The following is a 25,665-nucleotide window of genomic DNA, read 5'->3' on the forward strand; positions in this document are numbered from 1 at the left end:
TCATCCTTCATTTGTGATCCGCCAGTTAGCCACCATCATTATCGCCATTCCATTATCATCCAAAATCATGAAAAAATGTTCATAGTTAATACACAAATTCAACATCAACATTTCGACCTGATTTAACCAACTAGTGTCCTCACGAGCTACTCTTGTGGGTACACAAAAACGATCTGATACATTAAATCATGGTATATTGATGCTTTACTTACGCCACAAATATATAAAAAGCTATCAATCAACGTAATCATATACAGGATCCCAGTCAAAGGTTTCTGTAATACCAGTAATGTTATTAGTACATTATTTTAGATAAATAAGTTTTTTAAAAGTAATATTTTTATTTTAAACAAATAAAGATACAAACCTATATAATAAACATTAAATATCAACTTAATCTAAACACGATTAATTTTAAAACATGTTCAATTCACATGCGTTTTATTTGTACCATTTGTTTCCGACACAGTATTATTGGATCCATTTTTTGTAGAACCATTCTTTGTTGATCCACTATTTCTAGACCCGTTTTTTATAGATCCAGTATTCTTCACGCCATTACTTTCTTGCAATGCTAATGCCTTCGGTTTTTTTATGTATTCTTTGATATAGAAATCAACAAAGAGGACCAGCATGAAAATGTTTTGAGGCAAGAAAACTGCGGCGGTCCATCGCGGGAAGGCGCAGTTTGGCATGAACACAATAGCTCCCATGTGGATTACGAACCAGAAGAATTGTATCTGAAAATATGATACACATATTATAGATTTCATTTATCATCCTGAACAGTCATCCTTAGGCACATTGATTTATGAATTGATTTTAGAAGACAAAGTATAATTAATCACATTTAAAATTAGTATTTATGTTGCTAAGTAACAGTTAACATCTTATATATAAAATTCTCGTGTCACAGTTTTCGTTCCCATACTCCTCCGAAACGGCTTGACCGATTCTCATGAAATTTTGTGAGCACGATTACTCAATCGTGAACAACGTACTCAAGGTGTGAGAATCGGCCAACATCTATTTTTCATCCCCCTAAATGTTAGGGGTAGTCCATCCCAATTTTTTTTTTATTTTAAGGCAAAACAACGTTTGCCGGGACAGCTAGTAATAATATAATAATCTCAGGACAATTCACACAGAGCCATCTAGACCCAAGTTAAGCTAGCTAAAGCTTGTGTTATGGGTACTAGATAACTGATACTTATTCACAGATTTTTTTGTAAATACATACATATTATACATAGAAAACACCCAGACCGATACAAACAATCATACTCATGAATACAAATGTGACGTGCGAGGAATCGAACCGACGACCATCGTTCGTAAAGCGGTGTGCTAGACCGCTAGACCACCGAGGTCGTCAGTTATATGTATCGTGCAACTGTGAATAAAACGAGATTAAATTATATTTGTTGCTATATGTCCACTGAATATCTCCATCTATCCTGAGCTTGTTTAGGATGACCTGAAGCATGAGCTTATGATATTTAATATTTGACTGAATTTTTTTAAGTGGATTGACTATTTAGTTTATTAGTATATAAAATAGGAAAAACTTTCCAACATTCATTTACTGCATTATAAATCAGTAGTAAAAATAATAAAACTGATATTACTAGTAAGTCTATTTGAATAAAGATTATTTCTATTTCTTTTAAATGTATATATTTTCTTTTTGATAATCTGAATATTTATTTAATTATTACTTTAAGGAACCAAATATCCTCACCGTTGCTTCTCAATATATTTATGAAAATATCATGTATGCCAGGAAGAATATAGACAGTTTCAAAAGAGTTAGTGATTGCACTAATAAAAGCTTACGTAACAATAACAAACTGATTTTACCTAAATGTCGTTTGGCTAAAGTTAGTAATTCGTTTTATGGCAATTGCGTAAGGTTTTACAATAAAATACCAGAGTCTGTTATAAATCTGCCAGAAAAAAGATTTAAATGTCAAATAAAACACTTCCTTTGCAAAAAAGCTTACTATAAAATTGAAGAATTCGTTAACGATAATAATGTTTTTGTAGAAAAATTTTAAATACATAGCACTGACAATATTATCTGATTACACTAATAATGAGTGCGTAGCGATTTCTATGTTGATTGTCGCATGCCTCTTACTTGTTACACTGTAATTATTTATATAAAAAAAAACATCTATTAAAAAGAGCAACACACAAGTTTCTTGCTCATTCTTCTTGTGATGAATCTGCATTCCGAATGAGTGGTAGAATCAAAATATGACTATTCAAAAGTGCTTGTAATGAGTTTATTTGAATAAAGATTATTTCTATTTCTATTTTATTTCTATTTCTTATTAAAACTTTAATACACAAATAAATGTTCACATAGTGGATTTAACACCTCTACTACTCTATACTGTCCACATTTCATCTCTCAGTCAACATAAGTGCAAATGGACATTTACAAATAGTTTAAGCCGTGCATTTAAAAATAAATAATAACAATATGATATACTAATACATATCTAACTAGCTACTCCGCGCAACTTCGTCTGCAACATACTTACTTGATTACTTGATTTTTATCATTATATTGCACTCAATTTACATAACATCTCTTTAAGGGGGTCTTCCTATGTGATGGGTTGAAAAAATTGATTTTTTTTTTTTCATAAATTGCTCCCTTCACATGTCTAGAATACGGTAGTAAAGCGATTTTAGAAAATTCGAAGTCGTTTTAAAGATACAGCAGGTAAAAGAAAGAGCGGTTCGGAGCGGTGAGTTGGCAGTTAGAGACCGGGCCTATTGTGTACCGTCGGCTTTATACCTGGCCTCCCTTTTATTAATATATTTGTTTATACAAGTTTAGACACGTTTCTACAGACTTAAACAGAAAAGGAGCAGGTAAACTTACTGATAAAGTTATCCAAGAAATTACAAAATTCTACGGATTAGCAATTCGACGCCATCCAGATTCGCTTGAAGATATGAGAAAGGAAGTTTGGGCAACGTACTATCACAAATGTTCTTCTGATGAAAACCCTCAGCATCAATTTTGTCCAGAAGGCGAAGACAGTTGGTGTAAATGGCGTAAGGCTGAAGCTAATAATGAACTGGACCAATTTCATCACGATAAACCACCTCTAATTCCGCAAGTCCAAGAAGCTATCAAACCGGTTTTCGAAGATTTATTGAAAGACGAATTATTAATTCGTTGTTTAGGAGCAGAGACACAAAACAATAACGAATCTTTGAATTCTTTGATTTGGACTTTCGCTCCTAAACATCTTCATTCTGGTCCCAAAGTTGTTGAAATTGCTAGCTACTTAGCAGTTATTATCTTTAATGAAAGTTTTCAAGGTATTTTAAAAGTTATGTCGATTATGGGATGCCCTGTTGGTCGTGAAGCCCAAGCGTATGTTGAGAAACGGGATGAAAAGCGAATCTTACGCTCTGAGCGGCGCGTAAGTGATGTCGTTAAACAAGCCAGGATTGACTCAAGAGCTGAACAATCTGCTTTAAAAGAGTTTCACGAGGAAGAGGAAGGAATACTCTATGGACCAGGCATGGCCGATTGAGAGTAAGTTGATATTTTAATAGTTTTTAACGGACTTGAAACTTTAAACGCGTTTTTCTCAAAACTGTGTTTTTCAAACTTTCCTCCATTGTATCTCAGAAACGGCTGGACCGAATTACTTGAAATTTACAGGGCACACTCAATATATATAAACGCATGGAATGAACTATTATCAATCGAAAATTTTCAAAACTTCGATTTTTTTATAGCAAAAAACAAAAAAAAAAACGCCTAATTTGCAACTTTTATTTCAAATGTCTATCAAAAATCCATTTTTTTTTATATTCATTTGATTATAGGTCATTCCGTGCTTTTAAGCCTACAAATTAAAACGCCGTTTTTTTTTTTTTCAGATAAGCCGATCAGCCGGAATCGTGGAGGAAGTGGGAGCTCTTTTTTTCGAGGCGGGGGTGTTCAGAGCGCTGTAACTCTAGTTTGACTGAATATTTTTAGCTAAAATTTTATATTTATACTGTCCCAATATGTGTTAATAAATGATAAAAAACTTGAAGCTCTAAATATTTACTGGTCGTAGAAAAAAAATCCTAAAATATCCCTAAAAAACAGGCCGTCACATAGGAAGACCCCCTTAAATCATCAACCACAAATTTTCACACCTATACATATAAATAAAATTGGAGTGTCTGTTTGTAATATTGAAACATACACCACAATAACATTTTTTACAATTTTTGTCTCTCTGTATGTCTGTTTGTTCCGGCTAATCTCTAAAATGGCTGGACCGATTTTGACGGTACTTTTTTGGCAGGTAGTTGATGTAATAAGGACCTTAGGCTACTTTTATTTTAGAAAAATAAATTCCACGCGGACGAAGTCGCGGGAACAGCTAGTTTATAATATAAGTAAAATATATGATTTACCTAATTGTTACTATATATCTATACTATATATACTATATATATATATATATACTATATATACTGTAATTACTAATATATCTTTATTAAATTAAATTATCATATAATTATAGACACATATTATTTAAGTTAATAATGTTACAACATGTAATAAAAACCAATAGAATTTTTAACATTTTCTCTACAAAATACACGCAGTGTTTTCCGCAGTTCGCTTGGTAATTTCCATACTAAAGTTATAATGCATATCTGATGCTTGCATCGGGAGCAGTTTTAAGAAATCCAATCCAATTTGCCTCCCAATTATTACATAAATAATTTATACGAGTACCGACTATTGAGAAGTTTAATTTTCTTTATATTAAGTTCATAGATTCTGCGTGCTATGAAACTAAATAGGTTTCATTAGATAGTGGGTTTTTGAAGATACATTAATATTGGTAGATAATAATAGAATAATATAATAATATTAATATCAGTTATAAGTACAAATGTATAACCAAAAATTAAAAAAAAGACAGAGTGATATAAGTGAGAGAAAAAGTAACTCAGTCTTAACATAATTTGCAACTTATTTTGACTTAACTTTAACTTAATAACAAAATAAAATGTGTTTTTATGTTGTCTAAATTAGAAATTTAGAGAAAATTGATAATTTTATATTAAATAAATATAATTTCTTAATCGACGACCACAGTGGTCCATCGAGCACAGCTCTTTACATCCGATGGACGCGGGTTCGGTTCCTGGCATAGTGCAAACATTTGTATTCATGAGTATGATTGTTCGTATTAGTGTAGCTTTTTCTATGTATGTTATTTATGAAGTTTTAATTACAAATTTCTATTACTTATTTCATCATTAAATATCGGAAACTTTTAAGTATGATTATTACAGGAGAATTCACAAAGCGCCATCTAGTCCGATGCTAAGCAGAGCTTGTATATATATTAGACAACTGATATAAATACAGAGATAATTTTTTTTTGTTAATAACAATATCATACTAAACAAAACCGTTTATGCATACAAAACATTATGTTTCGCTTAATAGCATGCATAGCTATTTCTGAATACATGTAGAAATGCAGCAATAAATGGTTATCTTGAAAGCTGAAACAATTGAACGAGACAATATATTTACTCACTATTTGCAACTGTGTTATGTATTTCTTCCACCACAAAGAACCCTTCAAACTGGGCACTGCGACTGTTAGCAGATAGTATCCATACATTACAATGTGAACAAATGAATTTAACACGCCTATAAATGTTCCATGACCTCCTGAAATTATGAAAGACCAACATTTTAGTAACAAGTAATATTATTTTATCTGTGGTACTAGGTAATAATACATATAAATTATACTATGGATGGATGGACTGTGTGAAAGATGATATGGTAAAAAAGATAAAATACTGCGAACAGGGTCGAATGGAAGAGAAAAACATATTACGCCGACCACAAATAAATGAGATAAGGATGAAGCAGATGATGATGTACATGTATATTATACTGAGTGTCCACGCGGAAATTTGTAGAAACTTATTAATATATTAATTATAATATTAATTTATTGGTCATAACAAATTATAAACAACTATGTAATTATATTTTTGTCCCGTATCTAATTTTAAAGAGCAATACGCAAGTTTCTTTCTTGTTCTTCTTTTCTTGAGACAACTTTCCGAATGAGTGGCAATTAAAAACCTTGATTCTTCTTCTGTAGGTGCCATCTCCTACCGGAGGTTGGCGATCATTATGGCGATCTTTACTTTGTCGCGGCGGTCCTGAAAAGGGACCTGGTGCTCAACCCAAATCTCTGCCTGAGGTTTTTAATCACGAAGAACGGCGTCTGCCTGATCTTCGGTAACCCTGGACTTTTCCTTGTATTATTAAAAACCTTGATAAATGAAGTTTGTTTGACTAAAGGAATTTCTACTATATTCTATTCTATTCCGCCTGTTACAATGATAAATAATTATTACAAAAGGTGCGAGAGTACGCAGGTTTGACTCGTTCGCTTTGCCTATCTTTATATGCACACTCTTTCCAGCCAGAAAGCTGATTAGCGCATGAATAAACCTACCTATAAAGGCAGCTATAGAGTAAAAAGTAAGAATCAGAAGGTACTCTGTGGGAACACGAAGTTACAAGATTTTCCTTACCTGCAAAATAAGTGGTTGTTCCCCATACTAGCATCACCATACCTGTATGATGGTAAACGTGTAGGAATGATACTTGATTGAATTTCTTTCTTAGCAGGAAAAATACCTGGAAACATTTATAAGTATTTGTTAAAACTATAATCTCTCTACTGTTATGTGGTATTATGTTCTAACAACAGTCCTTGCTTTTTTATATTACGAAGGTGGAAAACAAGCATATGGCCCAACTATATATATTATAAATGATAGCCTATGGACGCCTGAGATACCAGGGGTGTTACGTGCGCGTTGCTGATCCTTAAGAAACCTTATAAACCCTTATAATATACCCTTTTTAATAAACCCCGTACTGTAGTCTCATGGGAAAACTTCGGCAGGTAGTTCATTCCACAATCTTTGTACGCGGGAGGGAGCTCCTCTGAAACCATACTGTCTAAGATCACTTAGGTTTTAGCGTGTCGGGATGAATTGCTGGATGATGGTAGTTTTCAATTTATGAGCATTCCGCAAAGAATGTCTCCATAGAATATCTCTTCTCCCTACCAGCCACCATTGTCCCTACCACATTTAGTTCAGCCAACTGTAGCTGGCTTCGCCATTTAGGCGTGAATGAACAAAGCTGAGTTGGTTCCCAGAAGAATGTTCTGTTCGCATTTGCTCAAGGTACGTACACCCAGTGGCACAAAAGGGCCAGATAACCAGAAACTTGCCATGGATGCTCCATTCTGACTGTAGTAGTCATGAAGGTTTAATTTACAAAAGATAGGAAGGCAGATATAATACTTACAGTGTCTAAAAGGTCGATAACTTTAAGCCAGAAATAGTAATACACGACAGTTGCAATACGAAGAGCTCTCTCATCATTTGAGTAGTCCACAGGCTCGCAGAACCATTGGTAATCTCGAGCCCAACCGAGTATTAAACCCTAAAATTAAACTCTGTATTAAATTCCTTAAGGTTTAGAGTAGGCTTTTTTATGTACGCGGAGTCGGTCCCATCCCATTCGAAAGCTCTAGGCAATACTTAGGCCTGAAGCTTACAAAACAAGCTGTTTGATGGCTGAAAAAGACTTTTTATATTTCTATCAATTATCTATTTGTTAACAATTTTTCTGTGGCACATTTGTCTTTACGGCTTCGGCGGTCAAACAGTTTAGCTTCGCCTTACTTCCGCTGGTCGCGGGTTTGAGTCGCTCAGTACAAATATTTGTATTCATGTTTATGATCGTTTGTAGTGATGTGGGCGTTTTATGCATATATATATATGTATTTATATCAGTCTTATGTGTAGTACCCATAACATAAGCTCTGTTTAGCTTGAGACTAGATGGCGCTGTGTGTATTATTGGCCAGGGATGTTATTAATATAAAAAATATATTTTTCCAGAGGCACTTACGTTGTAAAATATGTAACTGCAGGCAATAACTTGAAATGCATTGTAGACTATAAGAAGTTTTTCTATATTGTACGCAGGCCGATTTTTCATCCATTGAGGTCCCCATTTGAATACGATCATTAAATATAATCCAAGAAGCAAGATTCCTTCATAAGGTTTGGCGATAAGAAACCATGACTTCGTTCTGCTATCTGGAAATAAAATAACAAAATAATTGTTTTTAATGGCTTGGTGACAAACTGAGGTTTTGTGTGGTTGATGATGCACATGCCTGTGCTAATGGTATACGCTAGGATATCAACCCATTTCAAGGCTGCCGTCTACTCTACAGGAGACGTGAGGGGAGGGGCGCATCCCGTATTCTGGTGCGTTTCGAGAACCTGGGAAGTGTTCTCCAAAAATTTAAGGTGGGCCAGTAACCGCTGCTGGTGTCAGAGTTGATTACTACCATGACCCCAAGACAACAGGAGATGAGAGAGGGGAGGAGGGCACATCCCGTATTCCGGTACGTTTCCAAGATCTGAAAAGTGTTCTCCAATGCATTAAGGTGGGGCCAGTAACCACAGCTGGTGTCGGAGTTGACTGCTAACATAACCCCAATACAACAGGAGACGAGAGAGGAATTCCGTAGGGTTTGTAGTATGTAGCAGCCTTACAGTATCCATCCGTCCAGCCCTTAAGATGGACGGGTCTCTATGAGGAAAGCCGAAAAAATGAGAGACCCCTATAACAGACTTGACTAGATAACGTTGTACGAATTTTCTACGGTTATTTATTTATTATAGCCCCCAGTGTATATAGAGAATGCTTACATAATCTAGAATATTTAAATTAATTAAAATTACATTAATTAAAAAAAAAACATGAAAGTGAAGTAACAGTAAATAATTAAATGTGGTATTACAATTACTAATAAATTAGATACACTACAATAATGTACTTTAAGGCTGTTAGTCTAAGGTCCAAAATATATATGACAAAACAAAATTCTTTAGCAAAAAAAATTCTAAACCAAAACTATTGTCACACATGTACATAAATTATAGCTCTTTTCCTATTCTAATTGCATACATAATTAATTAAAACGTAAGGTCGCATACGATGTTTGGCATAATTAAATTATAAATAAAGAGGCCTAGAAAAAATTTACAGTTACTCTATAATATAGCATTATCTAAAACTATTCAAATGTATATAGAAAACTTCTCTATCTCTACACAAAGCAAAGTTGCTGATTTTATTGTCTTAGTTCATATCAAAAGGAGCAGGAATGTCAACCGCACGAGGATGGGAGAAACAGGATTGAAATAACATAATAATTAATAAGAAATAATAAATAAGTAATTCTAGTAAGTTCTAGTCTAGCGGTCTAGCACACCGCTTTACGAACGATAGTCGCTGGTTCGATTCCTCGCACGGCACAAATATTTGTATTCATGAGTATGATTGTTTGTATCGGTCTGGGTGTTTTCTATATATAATATGTATGTATTTACAAAAAAAAATCTATGTCTATGTATGAGTTATCTAGTACCCATAACACAAGCTTTAGCTAGCTTAACTTGGGACTAGATGGCGCCGTGTGAATTGTCCTGAGATTACTATTAGTATTAAATTAAGTTACTTGCCAGTTCTTCATAATTCGATCTATATACTGAACTGGATGGTATCATTCTAATATAAAAAGAATTACATTCATAAGCGGCTAAATGAATAAATGATTTTTGAATTTTTATTTGAATATTACTAGCCATGTTAGATTGACCATCACTTGGTTTCCCCTGAAAAACATTGTGATAAACTCCTCGTGAATTTGCCAATATGGGTAACTGACCTAACCTCCTACTCATCTTATCATCCGCCACTGGTGCCCCGCCAGCGAAAACCCATTCGTGGTGAACAACCAAGCACACTACTACTCAAACAACACACACAAGAATGAATGGGGCCCACTTGAACTGTAGGGCTAGCTAGAGAAGAGGTAGCAAGAAACTCAACTTTGTCATTATAGCCAGATAAAAGTACTTTTACAAAATGTTTATGACTTGTGTTATTGAGTAGATATCTATATGGCCTGATGGTAAATGGTCACTATACGTCATGTACATTTACAATGTCAGATTCATCATTTACTAGTTAATTTACTGGAGAGCAGAAGAAAAGCGATCAACTAAATTACTCGAGTTAATCGAGAAATATCCAAACTTTAGTGCTTAATAACAAAATTAATTTGCTTATATCATAATCTTAATAAAATAAATAGCTAAACTATTTTTGTTACGTACTAGTACAACTGATTCATCTGACACTATGCAGTAAATAATAAATTCTCGATTTATTATACCGTCTTTTTCGATGCTTGCGGATACGATCTTGCACGGTGAAATGATTTGTATTTTTGAATATGTTTGTTTGTATTGGTCTGCACGTATTCTATAGAGATTTTTTTTTATATTTACAAAAAAAGTACGTAGGTATTTTTATTTGCTTATTTATTGTAAAGTTTTGTATTCAAGAATATTTTTGTTACAAAAACGATATGTAAAAAAAAATATTTGGTTATCATCACTACATATTATAAAACAAAGTCGCGGTCGCTGTCTGTCCGTCCCTATATATGCCTAAATCTTTATAACTACGCAACAGATTTTGACGCGGGTTTTTTTAATAGATAGAGTGATTCAAGATAATGGTTTATATGTATAATACATATACACCCGTGCGAAGTCAGGGTAGGGAGCTAGTTTATTGCTAAAGTAAGTTTTCTTCAGTGTAGTCGTGGTCCAAACATTCAATACTTTAGACAGGTCGTTAGCTTCTTTACTACACATAAAAAATGATACAACAAACCTGCCAACTCATCAAACACGTAATTATAACCTTGCCATGATTTTCGTATTATTTCAGCCATCTTTCAATTATACCACTTATTTATCGGCAATTTCCGCTTCCTGTCCACTTCTTGGTTGCAAACATTTATATATCGCACTCTTTTTATTTTACCAACGCAACTGAATAACTCTACATTAGGATAGAGACTAAATTATAAGGGTCAAATACATTTGTTACTGTATCATTAATCGGTATTGAAAACTATTTATATTAAACAAAGCTGTTTATGAGTTAGATGGAGAAAAAATATGGGTTCTGTATATATTTTTCTTCATTTTTTTTTAAATTGGAATGATAAAGACGCTGTGACCTGTATATATATTTATATTAATTACTATTTTTCTGTATCTGGTGCAATAAAGTGTACAAATAAATAAATAATCGTGGCTACATATATTAACAGCATTATAGACATCACAATATCATATATATATATATATATGTATGTTCTTTATTGCAGATAATATATTATTAATAAATAAATAACCCTGGATAATTAATACAGTGCCATCTAGTCCCACGGTAAGCAGAGCTTGTGTTATGGGTAGTAGACAATTCATATAAATAATTTGATACTGCTTGTTTTTTTTTTGTAAATACGCACATAATATACATAGAAAACACCCTGAACGATACAAACAGTCATACTCATGACTACAAATGTTTGGACCGTGCAGGAAATCGAACCTGCGACCATCAGAAATAATATAGTCTGCTAAACCGCTAGATCACCGAGGACGTCAAATATTATTATAATATGTATATACAAATGTGAGGTTTAACGACTCAAGATTAAGATAGAATTTAGAATGGAGAAGGACATTTAGAAGGAAGAAAAAAGAATAGTCTCTTTTTTCTTAATCAATCATGGTGATAGTGAAGAAATCAGATATTCCAGCATGCAAATGTAATATAAATTACTTTCCATATATAATCTACTAATTGTAATGGTATAAAAAATCGACACATTTCATTATTACCTAATTGTTATGAATCGAAAAATTGTAAACGTCCATTAAAGTTTTTTTTAATCATAATCAAATAACTACTACCTTCTTATTAATAAAAAAATTGACTGTATAATTTTGTTCATTTCGTCACCCGTGACATGGCAGATATAGGATACAAACTAAACTACTAAAGATATTACAATATACGCTTTTATGTGGTCATATCAGTTGAGAACAATATCAGTACAAAAATGCAATAAAGTAATGCATATATTTAAAAATAATCCAAAGAACAACAATATTCATAATATTAATACTAGATTTAAAAACAATCTTGCTGTACCAAGTATCGTTTAGAAAAAGGCAATGAATCTTTTATGGGTGTCTCTTATATGAATGGGTATCAAAATTTACAATAACATACCGAAGGATATATTGAAATTACTATGAAATAAATTCAAAACATGTGTTAAATCATATTTATTGAGAAAAGCCCATTAACAATTACTTGAATGACGAGCGTGCATGGCAATAGTAGTTCATGCACGGGATTTTCACTAAATGTTAGACAGAGACACCTACATAAGTACACATTATAAATAAACTGGCTTTAAAAAATAGAAATTCAGTTGAGTTTCTTGCTAAAATAGGACATTTTAGCCGCTTATGAACGTCTATTGTACGTGAATAATATTTTGATTTTATTTATACAATGTTATTATTTCCACTCATCCCTGATATGTCGTAAGTGAAATAATAGAACTAAAGGGCTGAAGGAATGAATAGGTTTGCGCAATACATTGAGAATTGGAAATAAATAACCTTGGACAGTCCAAACAGAACTCAAATTGAGTGAAACTTGTGTTATGGGTACTAAACAATTGACAAACATTAATACATAGATATATTATTTTATTTTTTAATATTCTAATTTAATGTTAGACATAGACACCAATATAAATACCTATGCATTGTAATTAAACTGGCTTTTAAAAAAAAAGTAATTCAATTGAGTTTCTTGCCAGTTCTTCTCAATTGGACCTATATACCGAAATGGACGGTAGGGAAAAAAAATTATAATGTAAAAACTTGACGTTCATAAGCGGCTAAAATGTCCTACATGAATAAATGATTTTTGAATTTGAATAGAGAGAGAAAAATAATACTCATGAAAACTAATGTTTACACTGTGCGAGGAATCGAACCCGCGACCATCCGAAAGCAAGGTATGCTAAAACGCTAGACGAAACAGCCTATATAATTCAGTACATAACTCACTGAAATAATAATATAGTAACACTAAACAATCCACAGAGTCCCAAACTAAGTAGAGTTTGTATTACGGGTACTAGACAACTGATATAAATACTATTTTTTTTATAAATACATAGATTATATAAGTACATAGGGTTTAAACCTCTGCTCCAGCTCGTAATTGCGAGAATACCAGTTTTAAGTGTTATCGCGTTTCTTCTTCTTCCTCATAATTATTTTTTCTTTTATTTAATTTATTTACCCATTCAGTAGCAGGCCGGTACCTTATCTGTAATTACTGGTGTCGCGGGTGCTCATGGGCGGTATTGACTGAACATCAACCGTGTGCCGCAAGCTCGTATGTCTCCTATACTATAAAAATATTTTTCGATATCCAGTAATTTACCTGTGCATCAAAATTCATTCGATTTTGTTCAGTAGTTTTGGCTGACAAGAGTAACAAAGATACAGATCACAAACTTTAACATTTATAATGTTAGACTTTTTTAACAGCCTCGGTGATGCAGCGTTTTAGCGCACCGCCTCACGTTTCGATAGTCACGGGTTCGATTCCTCGCACTGTACAAACGTTAGTATAGATGAGTATGATTGTTTGTATCGGTCTGTGTGTTTTCTATGTAAAATATGAATGTATTTACAAAGATCGCTGTATGAATTGTACTGAGATATAATAATAATAATATCTAATTTAAACTGTAGTTTGTTTTACGGCAACGTTCATTTTGTAGTAAAAAAGAAAATACGAGTATCACTCCACTGGTACTCGTATTTTTTTTATTATTTTCTTTCTCTTTCATTTCTTGCCAGGTCTTCTCAACTGAAATACTAGCCGAACTGGACGGAAGAGATAATGATAAAAAAATATGATGTACACTAGACACTGAACGGTCCTATAGGAATAAATAATTATTTGTTTTGATTACATTTGATTGGTTTAGTACCTACATATCTAAGTTTTTTTTTGTTTTAAAATCTTGTTGTTTGTGGAACTCCAATAATTGGAATATTCATAAAGAAAGATAGCACTGTCATTGTCGATGTATTATCATGGTGTTTACTGTATTACTGCGTATGTCACGCATGGTAACCGTTTAATGTTTACTTAAGAACGACGTTTGTTATTTTTTATAACTGGCAATAGAAAACATACTGACAGTCTACCTTATAGTAAGTGGAAGTATATATAATCAGGGCCGTGTTTCACCTATTGGAGGCCCTGGGCACATTAAGATAAGGAGCCCATATGACCATGGTAATAAAGCATTTTATTAGAATAGACAAAGTTATAACTTATTTTTATTCCTTTACAGTAACATTAGATATAATGAATGGATAATATAAAGTAATCCACACTAAATGTATGGGGATGCCCTACCTTCAAAACAAACCAGTCAAAAATATTTTTAAAAAGTCGTTATGTGATGAAAAATAAAAAACACCCAGACCGATACAAATAATCATACCTACTCATGAATAAGTTTGCACCGTGCGAGGAATCGAACCTGCGACCTTCGGAAGTAAAGCGGCAATATGTACGAATTCGGCGCTGTACGAATTGTCTTGGGTAGCTATTATTATCATAAAATACTATATGTATGATATTTATTCCTTAGTATAAATAAATACGTGGCACTTACCTACGTAGCTGTAGGTCGTCAACAGAGATAAGGTAGTTTCCTTTCACCCTAAATAGAAATTCGATAAACTCTCACAGCATTCTGGAGCAGGGTATATTATGATGTTTCTTATACTAAAGTGCCTACTTTCTTGGTAAATTTTCTTCTTCATTGCTGATCTCCGTGGCCTTAATTACCTTTTTTTTTTATACTACGATGGTAGCAATCAAGCATACGGCCCATCTGATGGTAAATGGTTACCGTAGCCTATGAACGCCTGAAACACCAGGGGTATCACTTGCGCGTTGCCGACCCTTAAGAAAACTTAATATACCCTTCTTGAAAAACCCCATGCTGTAGTCTCATGCTACCTACTGCTGAAGGTCATCTGCATCTAAGAATATCTTACAACTAAGGTTGCAATCTTTCGAAACTAACTCGGGAGAATTTTATTTATTTACTAGCTGTGTCCGCGGTTTCATCCGCATGTAATTTAGAACCTATATGTTATTCTGATATATAAGCTATAATACTGTAAAATTTCATCAAAATCCGTTCAGTAGTTTTTGCATGAAAGAGTAACAAACATCCATCCATAAATTCAAATTTAAATTCAAAATTCCTTTATTAATGTAGGTATAGACCTACATGAATAAAGGAATTTTGTCTCTGTAATAGTACAGAGTCCTATGATATATCAAATCTACCGTCAGTTCAGAATGATTTCGAGATGAGAAGAACTGACAAGAAACTCAGCTCATATTCTTTTCAAATGAATTTTATACATGTTTACAATAATACAGGTTCGTTTATAAATTCAAATTTGGGAAAATAGAGTGACTAGAGTAACATACTCACAAACTTTCGCGTTTATAATATTACCAGCTCTCGCGACTTCGTCCGCGTGGAATTTAACTTTATTTTTCTAAAATAAAAGATTTTTTCTAAAATAAAGGTAGCCTAAGTTACTCCTTATTACATCAGCTACCTGCCAATAAAAGTCCCGTCAAAATCGGTCCAGCCATTTCAGAGATTCGGAACAAACAGACAGACAGACAAAAATTGTTTTTATTTTGGTGTATATACCGTCATGTATTGTTATTTGAAAAAACGATTATATAAAAAACTTTATTAATATGTATAGATGAGATGTAAGGAAACAAATAAAGCTTTATTCTTCACAAATATTTTTTAAGTTCAATTGTTTTTGAGATTATATAAAAAACTAGCTGTAAGCGCGGTACTTAATAAGGACTAATTACGCTCACAGCGAACTCGCCGGTATATGTAATTGCTACTCGTATAGCAACAGGCGCTACATTTTTATTGCACCTAACTTAAAATACGAGTAATATGTATTGGTAAAGAAATAATAAAAATTCAGCACAGAAATACATAAATGTAGCAAGCAAATACGTAAGTATTTGAAATAATGCTTAATTTTAACGTACAGTTACATAAAACGGTTTAATATAAATTTTATTTGTTTCGTGAATAAACTAAGAATAAAAAGTTATAAACTTTCACATGTTAAAGTTCAGGCACACACACTTGTTCATACTTTTAAGAACTTTTACTGACAATACAGTTTATTATATCATTTGTTATAGATTACAATAAATATTCCTCGCAGTCAATGGCATACTTCAAAATTATCTGTATATGTATATTCAATAAGTGTTTTTTTATACAACATGCAAATTGTGATATAAAATATTTCATATACATAAATTTGTTAAGAGGACATTTTTTTTAATTTTATTTATTTAGTAATATACTTATTGAAAAGACAAAAAATATCACATGAGATAATTACTATGTTTTTATCAGAGATGTTATGGATATGAAATTTCGGATAAGGATAGCTTTCGGATACAGGAATTATTATTATACCGAATACGCATACGGATGCGGATATGAAATTATTTCGGATTATCCGCTAGTTTCGGTTAATTTCGGTTACGGATAATAATTTTTTAAGGGACTTCAAAAATAAAATGCTAATAAAAAGGTTACATAACGTGTCTCAATTAGACTCTGCCCCCATCCGATATTGTCCGAAACTTTTATTTCGGATTCGGTTACGGTTACGGATATTTTTTATATCGGATATCCGACAGTTTCGGTTACGGTTACGGATCTCTTTAACATCCCTGATTTTTACTATTCATTGATACGCATTTGATTATTTATAACGCCATCTCATAGTTTTATCCTGTACTCTTAAATTGGTGCTTTTGTTTAGTATACTAGTACTTAAAAATTATACTAGATGGCGTTACAAAGCGATGTTAAATATATATAAAAGCAAAACACTGCTTGAATATTGCCGAACAATTCATTTCAGCTGTAGGTAAGTCTATGAAAACTTAACTCATTTTTTTAAATATTTCATTTAAACAGGAGGGTCTAGACAATGTAAACTCAAAAATACGTGGAATGGGTTAGCTAAAATATTTTATGTAAATATTTTTGGTTTTATTACGTTTAGTTTTTATTTTATTGAAATAATAAAATAATAAGGAATAATGTGACCATTTAATCAAAAGACACAATTAACAGACAGCCAATTAAAAACTCTTTTTTTTAAATTGTCTATTCAAAAAAAGTTATCAATTAAGAAATATATCCGATAAATATAATTAATCATTTTGTTTATTCATAGATAGTTTATATTTATCTGATAAAAATAAAATGTTTTGTTATCGGAGGAACAAATTTGACTTTTTAAGGAGTAAGAATTCTTATTTTTTTTTTGAATCACCTTAATTACCAACAACTAACAAATCGTCTACCCAAAATTTCGCACCGTTACCGAAAACGGGACAATTTTGCGTCCCAGAGTCCGTTTCGGGGACACCGGGACTCGTAATTATAAAAAGGGACTGTCCCGTTCATTACGGGACGTCTGGTCACATTAGTTATACAGTTATTTTGTTATTTATATTGTTTCGATATCTACATCAACAACATATATAAACGACGTTCAGGAAATCGGATGTTCGGTTTGAATCACTTCAATCAAATTTCAATTCAACAGGCAATTCATCAGAGCTTTTTTTTAAATGGATCATGTAATGGAAGGGTGCACCCGCCAGCGCTAACGGTTTTCTCTGGCCGAGCGTCTGTGCAGGTTGATAAGATGAACATGTTGTTCATATTATTATCCTACAATTACCGCCGTCTTAAACTAGTCTGGGGCTCTTTAGCATACAAGAACTCGGGGCTCTTTTGGAAAGTAAAAAAAAAATAGGACTTGGCGAAGTAATCGGTATAATAGCGTTAGTATATGCCTTCTGATAATATTATTGATTTGTGAAAAAAGTGTAGTGTGCGCGACAAAAATCTTTTGAGAATAAAATAATGTGTGAAAAAAATAGTCAGTCCTTCGGGGGCCCCCTGAGAATGGGGGCCCTGGGCACGGGCCCCTTGTGCCTTTATGGTAAAGACGGTATTGCCTAAAATGAATAATAATGGAATGTCGCACTCGTCGGCGCTAACGGATAATAGGATTAACATGATGTTAGGTCAGTTAACTCATTGTGACAAAATCAGGGCGGTTCACGATAGTTTCCAGGAGGAACAGCGTGGAGGTCAAACTAACTTGGTACATTACTATTAGTAGTATTAGTAAGGTCACCTGTCCACATTACTAACAAAGATCAGAGAGATTATAAGGAAAAAAAATATTTAGAATCTCACAATAATAATGTTGTGAATAAAGATGACAGCTGTACAATGAGTATATATATGTAACCTTGACACGAGAATATTTATACTTATAGAAATATATACTGTTAGAATTGAACATGCCATATATGGTGAATCTTTCATAACTTTATTTAAAGCTTTCACAAGTTGATGTGAACTTTTATAAATCAATACAAAGTTTAGGGTTCCGTGCTTGGCTTATCAATAAATAAACGCATTACTATCAATCAATAAAAGTTTGCTTATGTATAAAAATAAATAAAATTGAAGTAATAGTGACTTATGTTGTGAAAGTACTTACAGTTTTTATATTTTAAAAAATCAGTCTGTCTGTTTGTCCTTCCTAATTTCGGAACAGCTGGACCGATTTTGACGAGACTTTCACTCTCAGATATCTAATATTAAAAGGAGTCAAGTAGGCTATTTTAATTTTGGAAATGTATTTTAATAAGAAAACGGTCAAATTCCACGCGGCGAAGTCGCCGGAATAGGCTAGTGTATGGGTTTAGAAGCCATTTATAAATTATGTTACAAGAGCTTCATGATTATTGATCCTAAGAACAGAAAAAGTTTTTTTTTAAGTTTCTAAAAATCATTTTTTATTCATCTGGGTGGTCTTCCACACTTTTTTTATTTCTAGAAACTTTTCACCACGCGCAACCACGTTGTGGAGTCACTTTCCAGCAATGGTATTTCCAAAACGGTATTGAAACCTTCAAGAAAAGAGCTTATACCTTTTCAAAAGGCCGTCAACGAACTTACAGTTAAATCACTAAACATCAGGTGAGCCGCATGCTCGTTTGTGCGCTGTGCCATAAAATATCTCTTACAGACAAACATTCTCTATCATTTGAGAGAACCCTGTACAACACAGTCGTTATTCAGACTTGCCTTTTTTATTAAACACTGATATTGTAATCTATACATATAAATAAAATTGGAGTGTCTGTTTGTAATATTTAAATAACCGTTTTTTACTAAACGCATATGAATATAAATACGGTACATACAACAAAATAACCATTTTTACAATTTTTGTAAGTCAGTCTGTCTTTCTGTTTGTTTCGTCTTATCTCTGAAATGGCTGGACCGATTTTGACGGGACTTTTTTTGGCAGGTACCTGATATAATGAGTAACTTAGGCCAATTTTTTTTCAGAAAAATTCCTTTATATAGTTAAATTCCACGCGGACGAAGTCGCGGGTACAGCTAGTGTATGATTAAAAAGTAACGCGTCAGCCATTTTACGTATTTTGCATAATTAATGATATAAATTATAATATTTCATTTGCATTCTCAATATTGTATAAACATCTGTTCATAATTATTTATTAGTGGGAGGAAGGAGATTGTTAGCAATGTTCAACTTCATTGCTAGCAATGTCAGGTTGACCTCCACGAGGTCCACCCTCGACACCATTATGCTAAATTCCTGGTCAATTTGCCACTATATGCTAACTGACCTCATGATCAGCCTATCATGCTCCACTGGTGCCCCGTAGTTAGTTAGAGTAGGCGGCTGCAACAAATCAATTAAAAATATTATTTATAGGGTTGTCACCGCTATTGCAAGAAATAATAATATTTTTGATTTTCAAGTATTGTTGAAAAATATTTTTTTGAAGACGAAATTTAGAGGAAAACATAATTTACATGAAGTAGGAAATTAAATCCGCTGTAGCACAGCTGTAGTGTATAATATTATCTTATCTGAAGCTGCAGCGACCGCTTAGCTCATATATCACATATCTGCAGTAAAAAAATCCTTAAGTTTACTCTTAAATATATTTTTCTTCCATTTTATAGTAAGTAGGGGGTATTTCTATATACTATATAATACAGTATAATTAACTAATAAGTTACTAATGCAACGGGTGGGAACCCTAATTTATGTATATATATGTATATACATAATGAAAAGCATGTCACACTAAATTTGAAGTACTAGTTATACATACATATGCATATTATAATTATAGAAAGGTATTTTTGATGTGTTTTTTTAGTAGTTACTTATAAATTATCTTATGTGCTTATACCAAGGTAGACTAAAAAGTAGTCTGCGTAGGTACAACGATCTTACCTATTTCTGTCGCAAAGCTGCTTGCATTGAAAGCTGTGTTTCTATCGAAGGTTGAGAGAAGGCAGTGAAATTACAGGATTAAAGACATGCCATCCTACTCCTATCCAATGGCAACGCGTGAGTGGTATCACGAGCGTCTTATAAAAAATCAGAAGCACTGTTTTTTTTTTGGACTCTAATGCTGTTGGCCGCAGCTAGCCTTTACAGCTTCACCGGACGTTAGGAGGCGAGTGCAGATGGCACTCCAAACCCGCAGAAGGACTTATGGAGCGGCTGAAGGCCAACTCCTGTCTGACGGATACGACTTTAGTCTGTGGGCACCACTAGGGGTTCGAACCTCGGCTCAGGCCGTCGTAATATCGATCCCCGTCCAATTGTTCACGTACGAGTATATTTATAGGCACCGCTTATCACTTACCATGCCCTTCCGATTCATCTCTTTGCGGTTGACCTCCATGCGATTCCCCCTTGAAACTGTCCTGACCAATATCTGGTGAATTTATCACAGTGGGCTAACTGACCTGACCTCATGTTCATCTTATCATCTTCCACTGTGGCGGGTGCACTATTCCATTATCATGCATTTAAAAAATCTGAAATACTGCGGTAGTTTTGACACCTTCACGTGGCTCTCTATGATTGTAATGATATAGTTATCAATTTTTATATTATTGTGTAATTATTTGTAAATAATATATTATTCAGTAGATATTATCATTCCAAAAAAAAAATGTTTGCATATACATTTAATTATATTAACTCGTGACTGGTAAAGTGAATGTACACTAGTTTCGCCGTAGATCGTTATGGCAGATAATTCAGTTAAACATCAAACGAATTACTATTTATTTTGATATTGTGGTCAAATATCTTAATTACACAAACACGATGTAAATTTAGGTCAAGTGCTATTTAAGTTTATTCAATATATAATAGCAAATAATTAGGTATAAATGCAAATAATTATAATATAAATAATTAAGTTTAATATTTACTTACTTGATTATTTTCCTAGCCGTATTAGCTGTATCGTGGAGATCTTTGGGGGAGGCCTTTGTTCAGCAGTGGACGTCTTCCGGGCTGAGATGATGATGATGATGATGATTATGAATATGAAAATTCTTGAGATTTTTTCTATTCGTTTTAATTATCGAATCAAAAATCATTTATTTTATTACGTCAAATTGTTTTTCATAGCGCGGCTCATTGAGGTTACTTGTGACCCGAATCTATTTTGCCCAAAGGCTAACATATCGAATCAAAAATCATTTATTCGTGTAGGACATTTTAGCCACTTATGAACATCAAGATGTAGAGAAAAAAACATTAAAACAAATAACTTTATTTGTTTTAATGTTTTTTTCTCTACCGTCCAGTTCAGTATATAGATTCTATAGAAAAGATCTGGCAAGAAACTCAATTGATTTTTTTTTGGTGAGGCAGTTTATTCACATTGTATGCCTATATCTGTCTTTTCTAATATTAAATGAAAATCCCGTGCATGAACAACTATTGCCATGCATTTATGTTTTGCGAGAATAAAAAAATATTTAAGAGTTTTTTTTATAAATATAAATAATATTTGGTAAACAAAAAAAGGGTAGTTTCCTTATTATTTATATTTATAAAAAAACAATTTATTCAAAAAACTATATTTACAAGCACTTTTGAATAAAAAAAAATATTTAAGAGTTTTTTTATAAATATAAACAATATTTATAAACGGAATGTTTCCTTATTATTTATATTTCACAAAAACAATTAAAGAAAAAGTGTGTTAAAACCTACTATATTTAATAGATGCTTTTTTTTTTTTTATATAATATAAATTATATTTATAACAAGTAAGAGTTTCCTTATTATTTATAATATAAAAAAACATTAAAGAAAAATCGCATTAAAACCTACTATATTTATTAGTGTAATCAGATCAATAAAAAAAAAAATATTGTCAGTTTTTCTATAAATATTTAAAATTTTCTAAAAAAACTTATTATTTATATTATCGTTAACGAATTCTTCAATTTTATAGTAAGGCTTTTTTCAATAAAAAAAAATTAAGTGTTTTCTTTGAAATATAAATCTTTTTTATAGATTTATAACAGACTCTGGTATTTTATTTATAAAAAAACAATTAAAGAAAAAGTGTCATTAAAACCTACTATATTTATGTTTAGTGAGGCTTTACTCAATAAAAAAAAAAATGACATTTAGGTAAAATCAGTTTGTTATTGTATAAACGTAAGCTTTTATTATTTAATTATAAAAACTCTTTTGAAACTGTCTATATTCTTAAAACCTACTATATTTTTTCATAAATATATTGAGAAGCAACGAATTGAAAAGAAAAGGAAACTAGAAAATTAAAGAAAAAGTGTCATTAAAACCTACTCCTAATGGAATCATACACAGAATTATGTTTATTGTTATATATTATATTATTTCTGATGACTTGTATTATTGTCTATCGTCTATAAACTTGATATTTCTCGGTGTTCTAGTATTTATAAAAAAACAATTAAAGAAAAATTGGTCATAAAACCTACTATATTTATGGTCGTGAGTTCGATTACTCGCAATAAAAAAAATATTTGTTTTCATAAATATATGATTGTTTATAATCAAAAAAAGGGTGATTTCGATATATAATATGTATGTATTTAAGACAAAAATATATATATCGTCGGTTAAATAGAAAAATGACACTATTCAAAATGTAATTTTTTTTAAAAGACAAACATTTAAAGATTTTGAATTTATTTAAATTATTATCTTTTCCTTTAAAGATTTAACAAAAAATATTATTATTAATTATTTCCCCTAATAAGAAGTATTAGGGGTAGTAGTAGGGGTAAGTAATACCACTTATTAATTATTATTATTAAGTATCATATATGATTTCAAAAATATTTAGATAATGATTAAGACGACATGGTTAATTTAATTGGCTTATATAAAAGGAGGCAATTCTAGTTTCTAATTTTGAAAAATGTCATTATTGTATTTAATCAACGTATATATATTTATCAGTTATCTAGTCCCCATAACACAAGCTTCAGGTAGTTTAACTTGGGACTAGATGGCGCTGTGTGAATGGTCCTATGATTATTATTATTATACATTTCTCTATTCATACAACATATTCTGTCTGTCTGTCTATACAACATAGGCAGTTAAATCCAGGATATAAGTTGCTCTGATTGAAAAGAACGCCCGACATTCGTATTCCCGTTTTATGAATTAAATACCAATATATTTGTTAGTCATAGTTCAGAACTTAACTTGTGCTATCGTCGTCTTCCATCTCTTATTGTATTAATTTACTGATAAAGACTATAACAGAATAGCAGAGAGAGTGGACTCACTGACCTCACTGAGTTAGACTCATATACTGTTTTGTCTCCTTCATTACTTTTAATTTTTATTATTCTATTGGCAACAATTGTATTAGGTTTTGTTTGAGACAAATAAAGATGATTGTTATTATCACTAGCCTCATTTTTGTTTGAGACAAAAAAGATTATGTATGTGTGTGTGTGTGTGTGTGTGTGTGTGTTATTATATTATTATATGAAATAATCAATATCTACTTATTCATAAAATTTCAAAATTCAGATTCAAGAAATCGCACAATAAAAAAAGAAATGTTTCCTATATTGAGACTAGTTTTTAAACTGGGGTATCTATGGTTTTTTTATTCCATGACCAGTTTGTCCTACCTCACTTGAACTTGGTAAAATCAAATATTGACGTGTATACCAGGAAAAAATTATACAAATATTTTGCTTTAAATTTATGATTTGTGTAATTATATGATTAAATACATGTCCTATTAATGTAAAAATACTGTATTGTTTTGTACATATACAAGAGGTGAGTTCATTTGTTTATATGCTTAATAATTGTTCTTTGTTACATATATCTTGTTGTTTGTTATATAGTCTATCGAGAGGACTTAAAAACCATCGCTCGTAAAAATATCCTTCGATTCATATCCCTGACTGGTGTAGGTAGCGAATGTAGTAAGGTAGGTAGCGTAGGTGGAAAAAGGGCGATCCATATATCATAGCACCTGACAATAGCCCAAAATACTCAATAAAAAAAGTTATTACTTTACATATTTTGAAGATATATATCATGCATTTTTTTAAAGAATTGATATCCAAATATTTTATTGATACCAAAAAGTTTTAATATCTGTTCATGTATAATTAGTAAAAATCAAGGGATCTTACCACGGGCAGAGTTTACCCGTGATCGTGGCGGTTGAAACACTGCCGAAATATCGCAAATTCAATAAATATAAAACGTTGTAAGTAATGTATTCGGTTTGGCGAAGATATCACATAACAAATACTTGAAATGAATACTTTTAGAGGTATATTGTCGCAGCAATAAGATATTATTGAGAAGTTTTGGCTAATAGAGTAAAAATATTCTGAGGAATGATTCTTGAAATAACGGCCTCTGTGCTCTAGCGGTTTAGCACACCGCTTTACTACCGATTGTCTTGGGTTGCAATCCGAGTGCAAACATTTGTATTCATAAGTATGATGGGTTGTAGTGGTCTTGGTGTTTTCTATGTACATATATTAATAAAAAATATATCTAAGTATTTCTGTTGTCTAGTGTACATAACACGAGCTCTGCTTTGATTAGGACTAAATGGGGCTGTGTGAATTGACATTTATTCATGTAGGACATTTTAGCGCTTATGAACGTCAAATTTTTTATATTACATTTTTTCCCTACTGTCCAGTTCTGTATATAGATGGACGTTTAGTATATAGATGGAGAAGAACTGTCAATTGAATTCCTTTTTTTTAAAGTCAGTTTTTTTACGATGTATACACATCTATATCTAACATTAAATGAAAATCCCGTCCATGAACAACTATTGCCATGCACGCTCGTCATTCAAGTAATCGTTTAGTGAGTAATAGGATAATAATAGGCTTTGCTCAGTAAATATGACTTAACAGATGTTTTAAATTTATTTAAGGGGAGTTCCAGTATATCCTTTGGTATCTTATTGTAAATTTTTATACGTATTCCCATAAAAGATCTATTGACTTTTTCTAAAAGAAGGTATTGTTTTGTTATATTCGATGATAATCTTTATTAGTTACATGTATT

The 25,665-nt window shown here is 32.1% G+C and overlaps 1 protein-coding gene across 1 annotated transcript; it reads right to left on the bottom strand.

Moving 5' to 3' along the window:
- Positions 1-425: 425 nt before the first annotated feature.
- LOC131854351 (elongation of very long chain fatty acids protein 7-like) lies at positions 426-10,982 on the bottom strand. The gene is made up of 6 exons (XM_059205459.1): positions 10,853-10,982; positions 8,003-8,193; positions 7,394-7,531; positions 6,607-6,712; positions 5,586-5,722; positions 426-740 (listed from the first exon to the last, which is right to left on the bottom strand). Exons 1-6 carry the CDS (start codon positions 10,911-10,913, stop codon positions 426-428), a joined length of 948 nt encoding a protein of 315 aa, XP_059061442.1. The 5' UTR covers positions 10,914-10,982.
- Positions 10,983-25,665: the final 14,683 nt, after the last annotated feature.

This window comes from Achroia grisella, unplaced genomic scaffold, assembly GCF_030625045.1.
Source record: "Achroia grisella isolate CSIRO2021 unplaced genomic scaffold, CSIRO_AGI_Agris_v1 utg976, whole genome shotgun sequence".
Classification (NCBI taxonomy): domain Eukaryota; kingdom Metazoa; phylum Arthropoda; class Insecta; order Lepidoptera; family Pyralidae; genus Achroia; species Achroia grisella.

Bases quoted from the DNA above. Each gene is read 5' to 3' on its own strand.
- LOC131854351 (XM_059205459.1), bottom strand. From the start codon at position 10,913: ATGGCTGAAATAATACGAAAATCATGGCAAGGTTATAATTACGTGTTT. The intron at 7,532-8,002 runs GTAAGTGCCTCT...GTTTAATTTTAG, and splicing joins GCAGTTACATATTTTACAAC to GGTTTAATACTCGGTTGGGC. The intron at 6,713-7,393 runs GTAAGTATTATA...AAATGTTTCCAG, and splicing joins TTATCGACCTTTTAGACACT to GTATTTTTCCTGCTAAGAAA.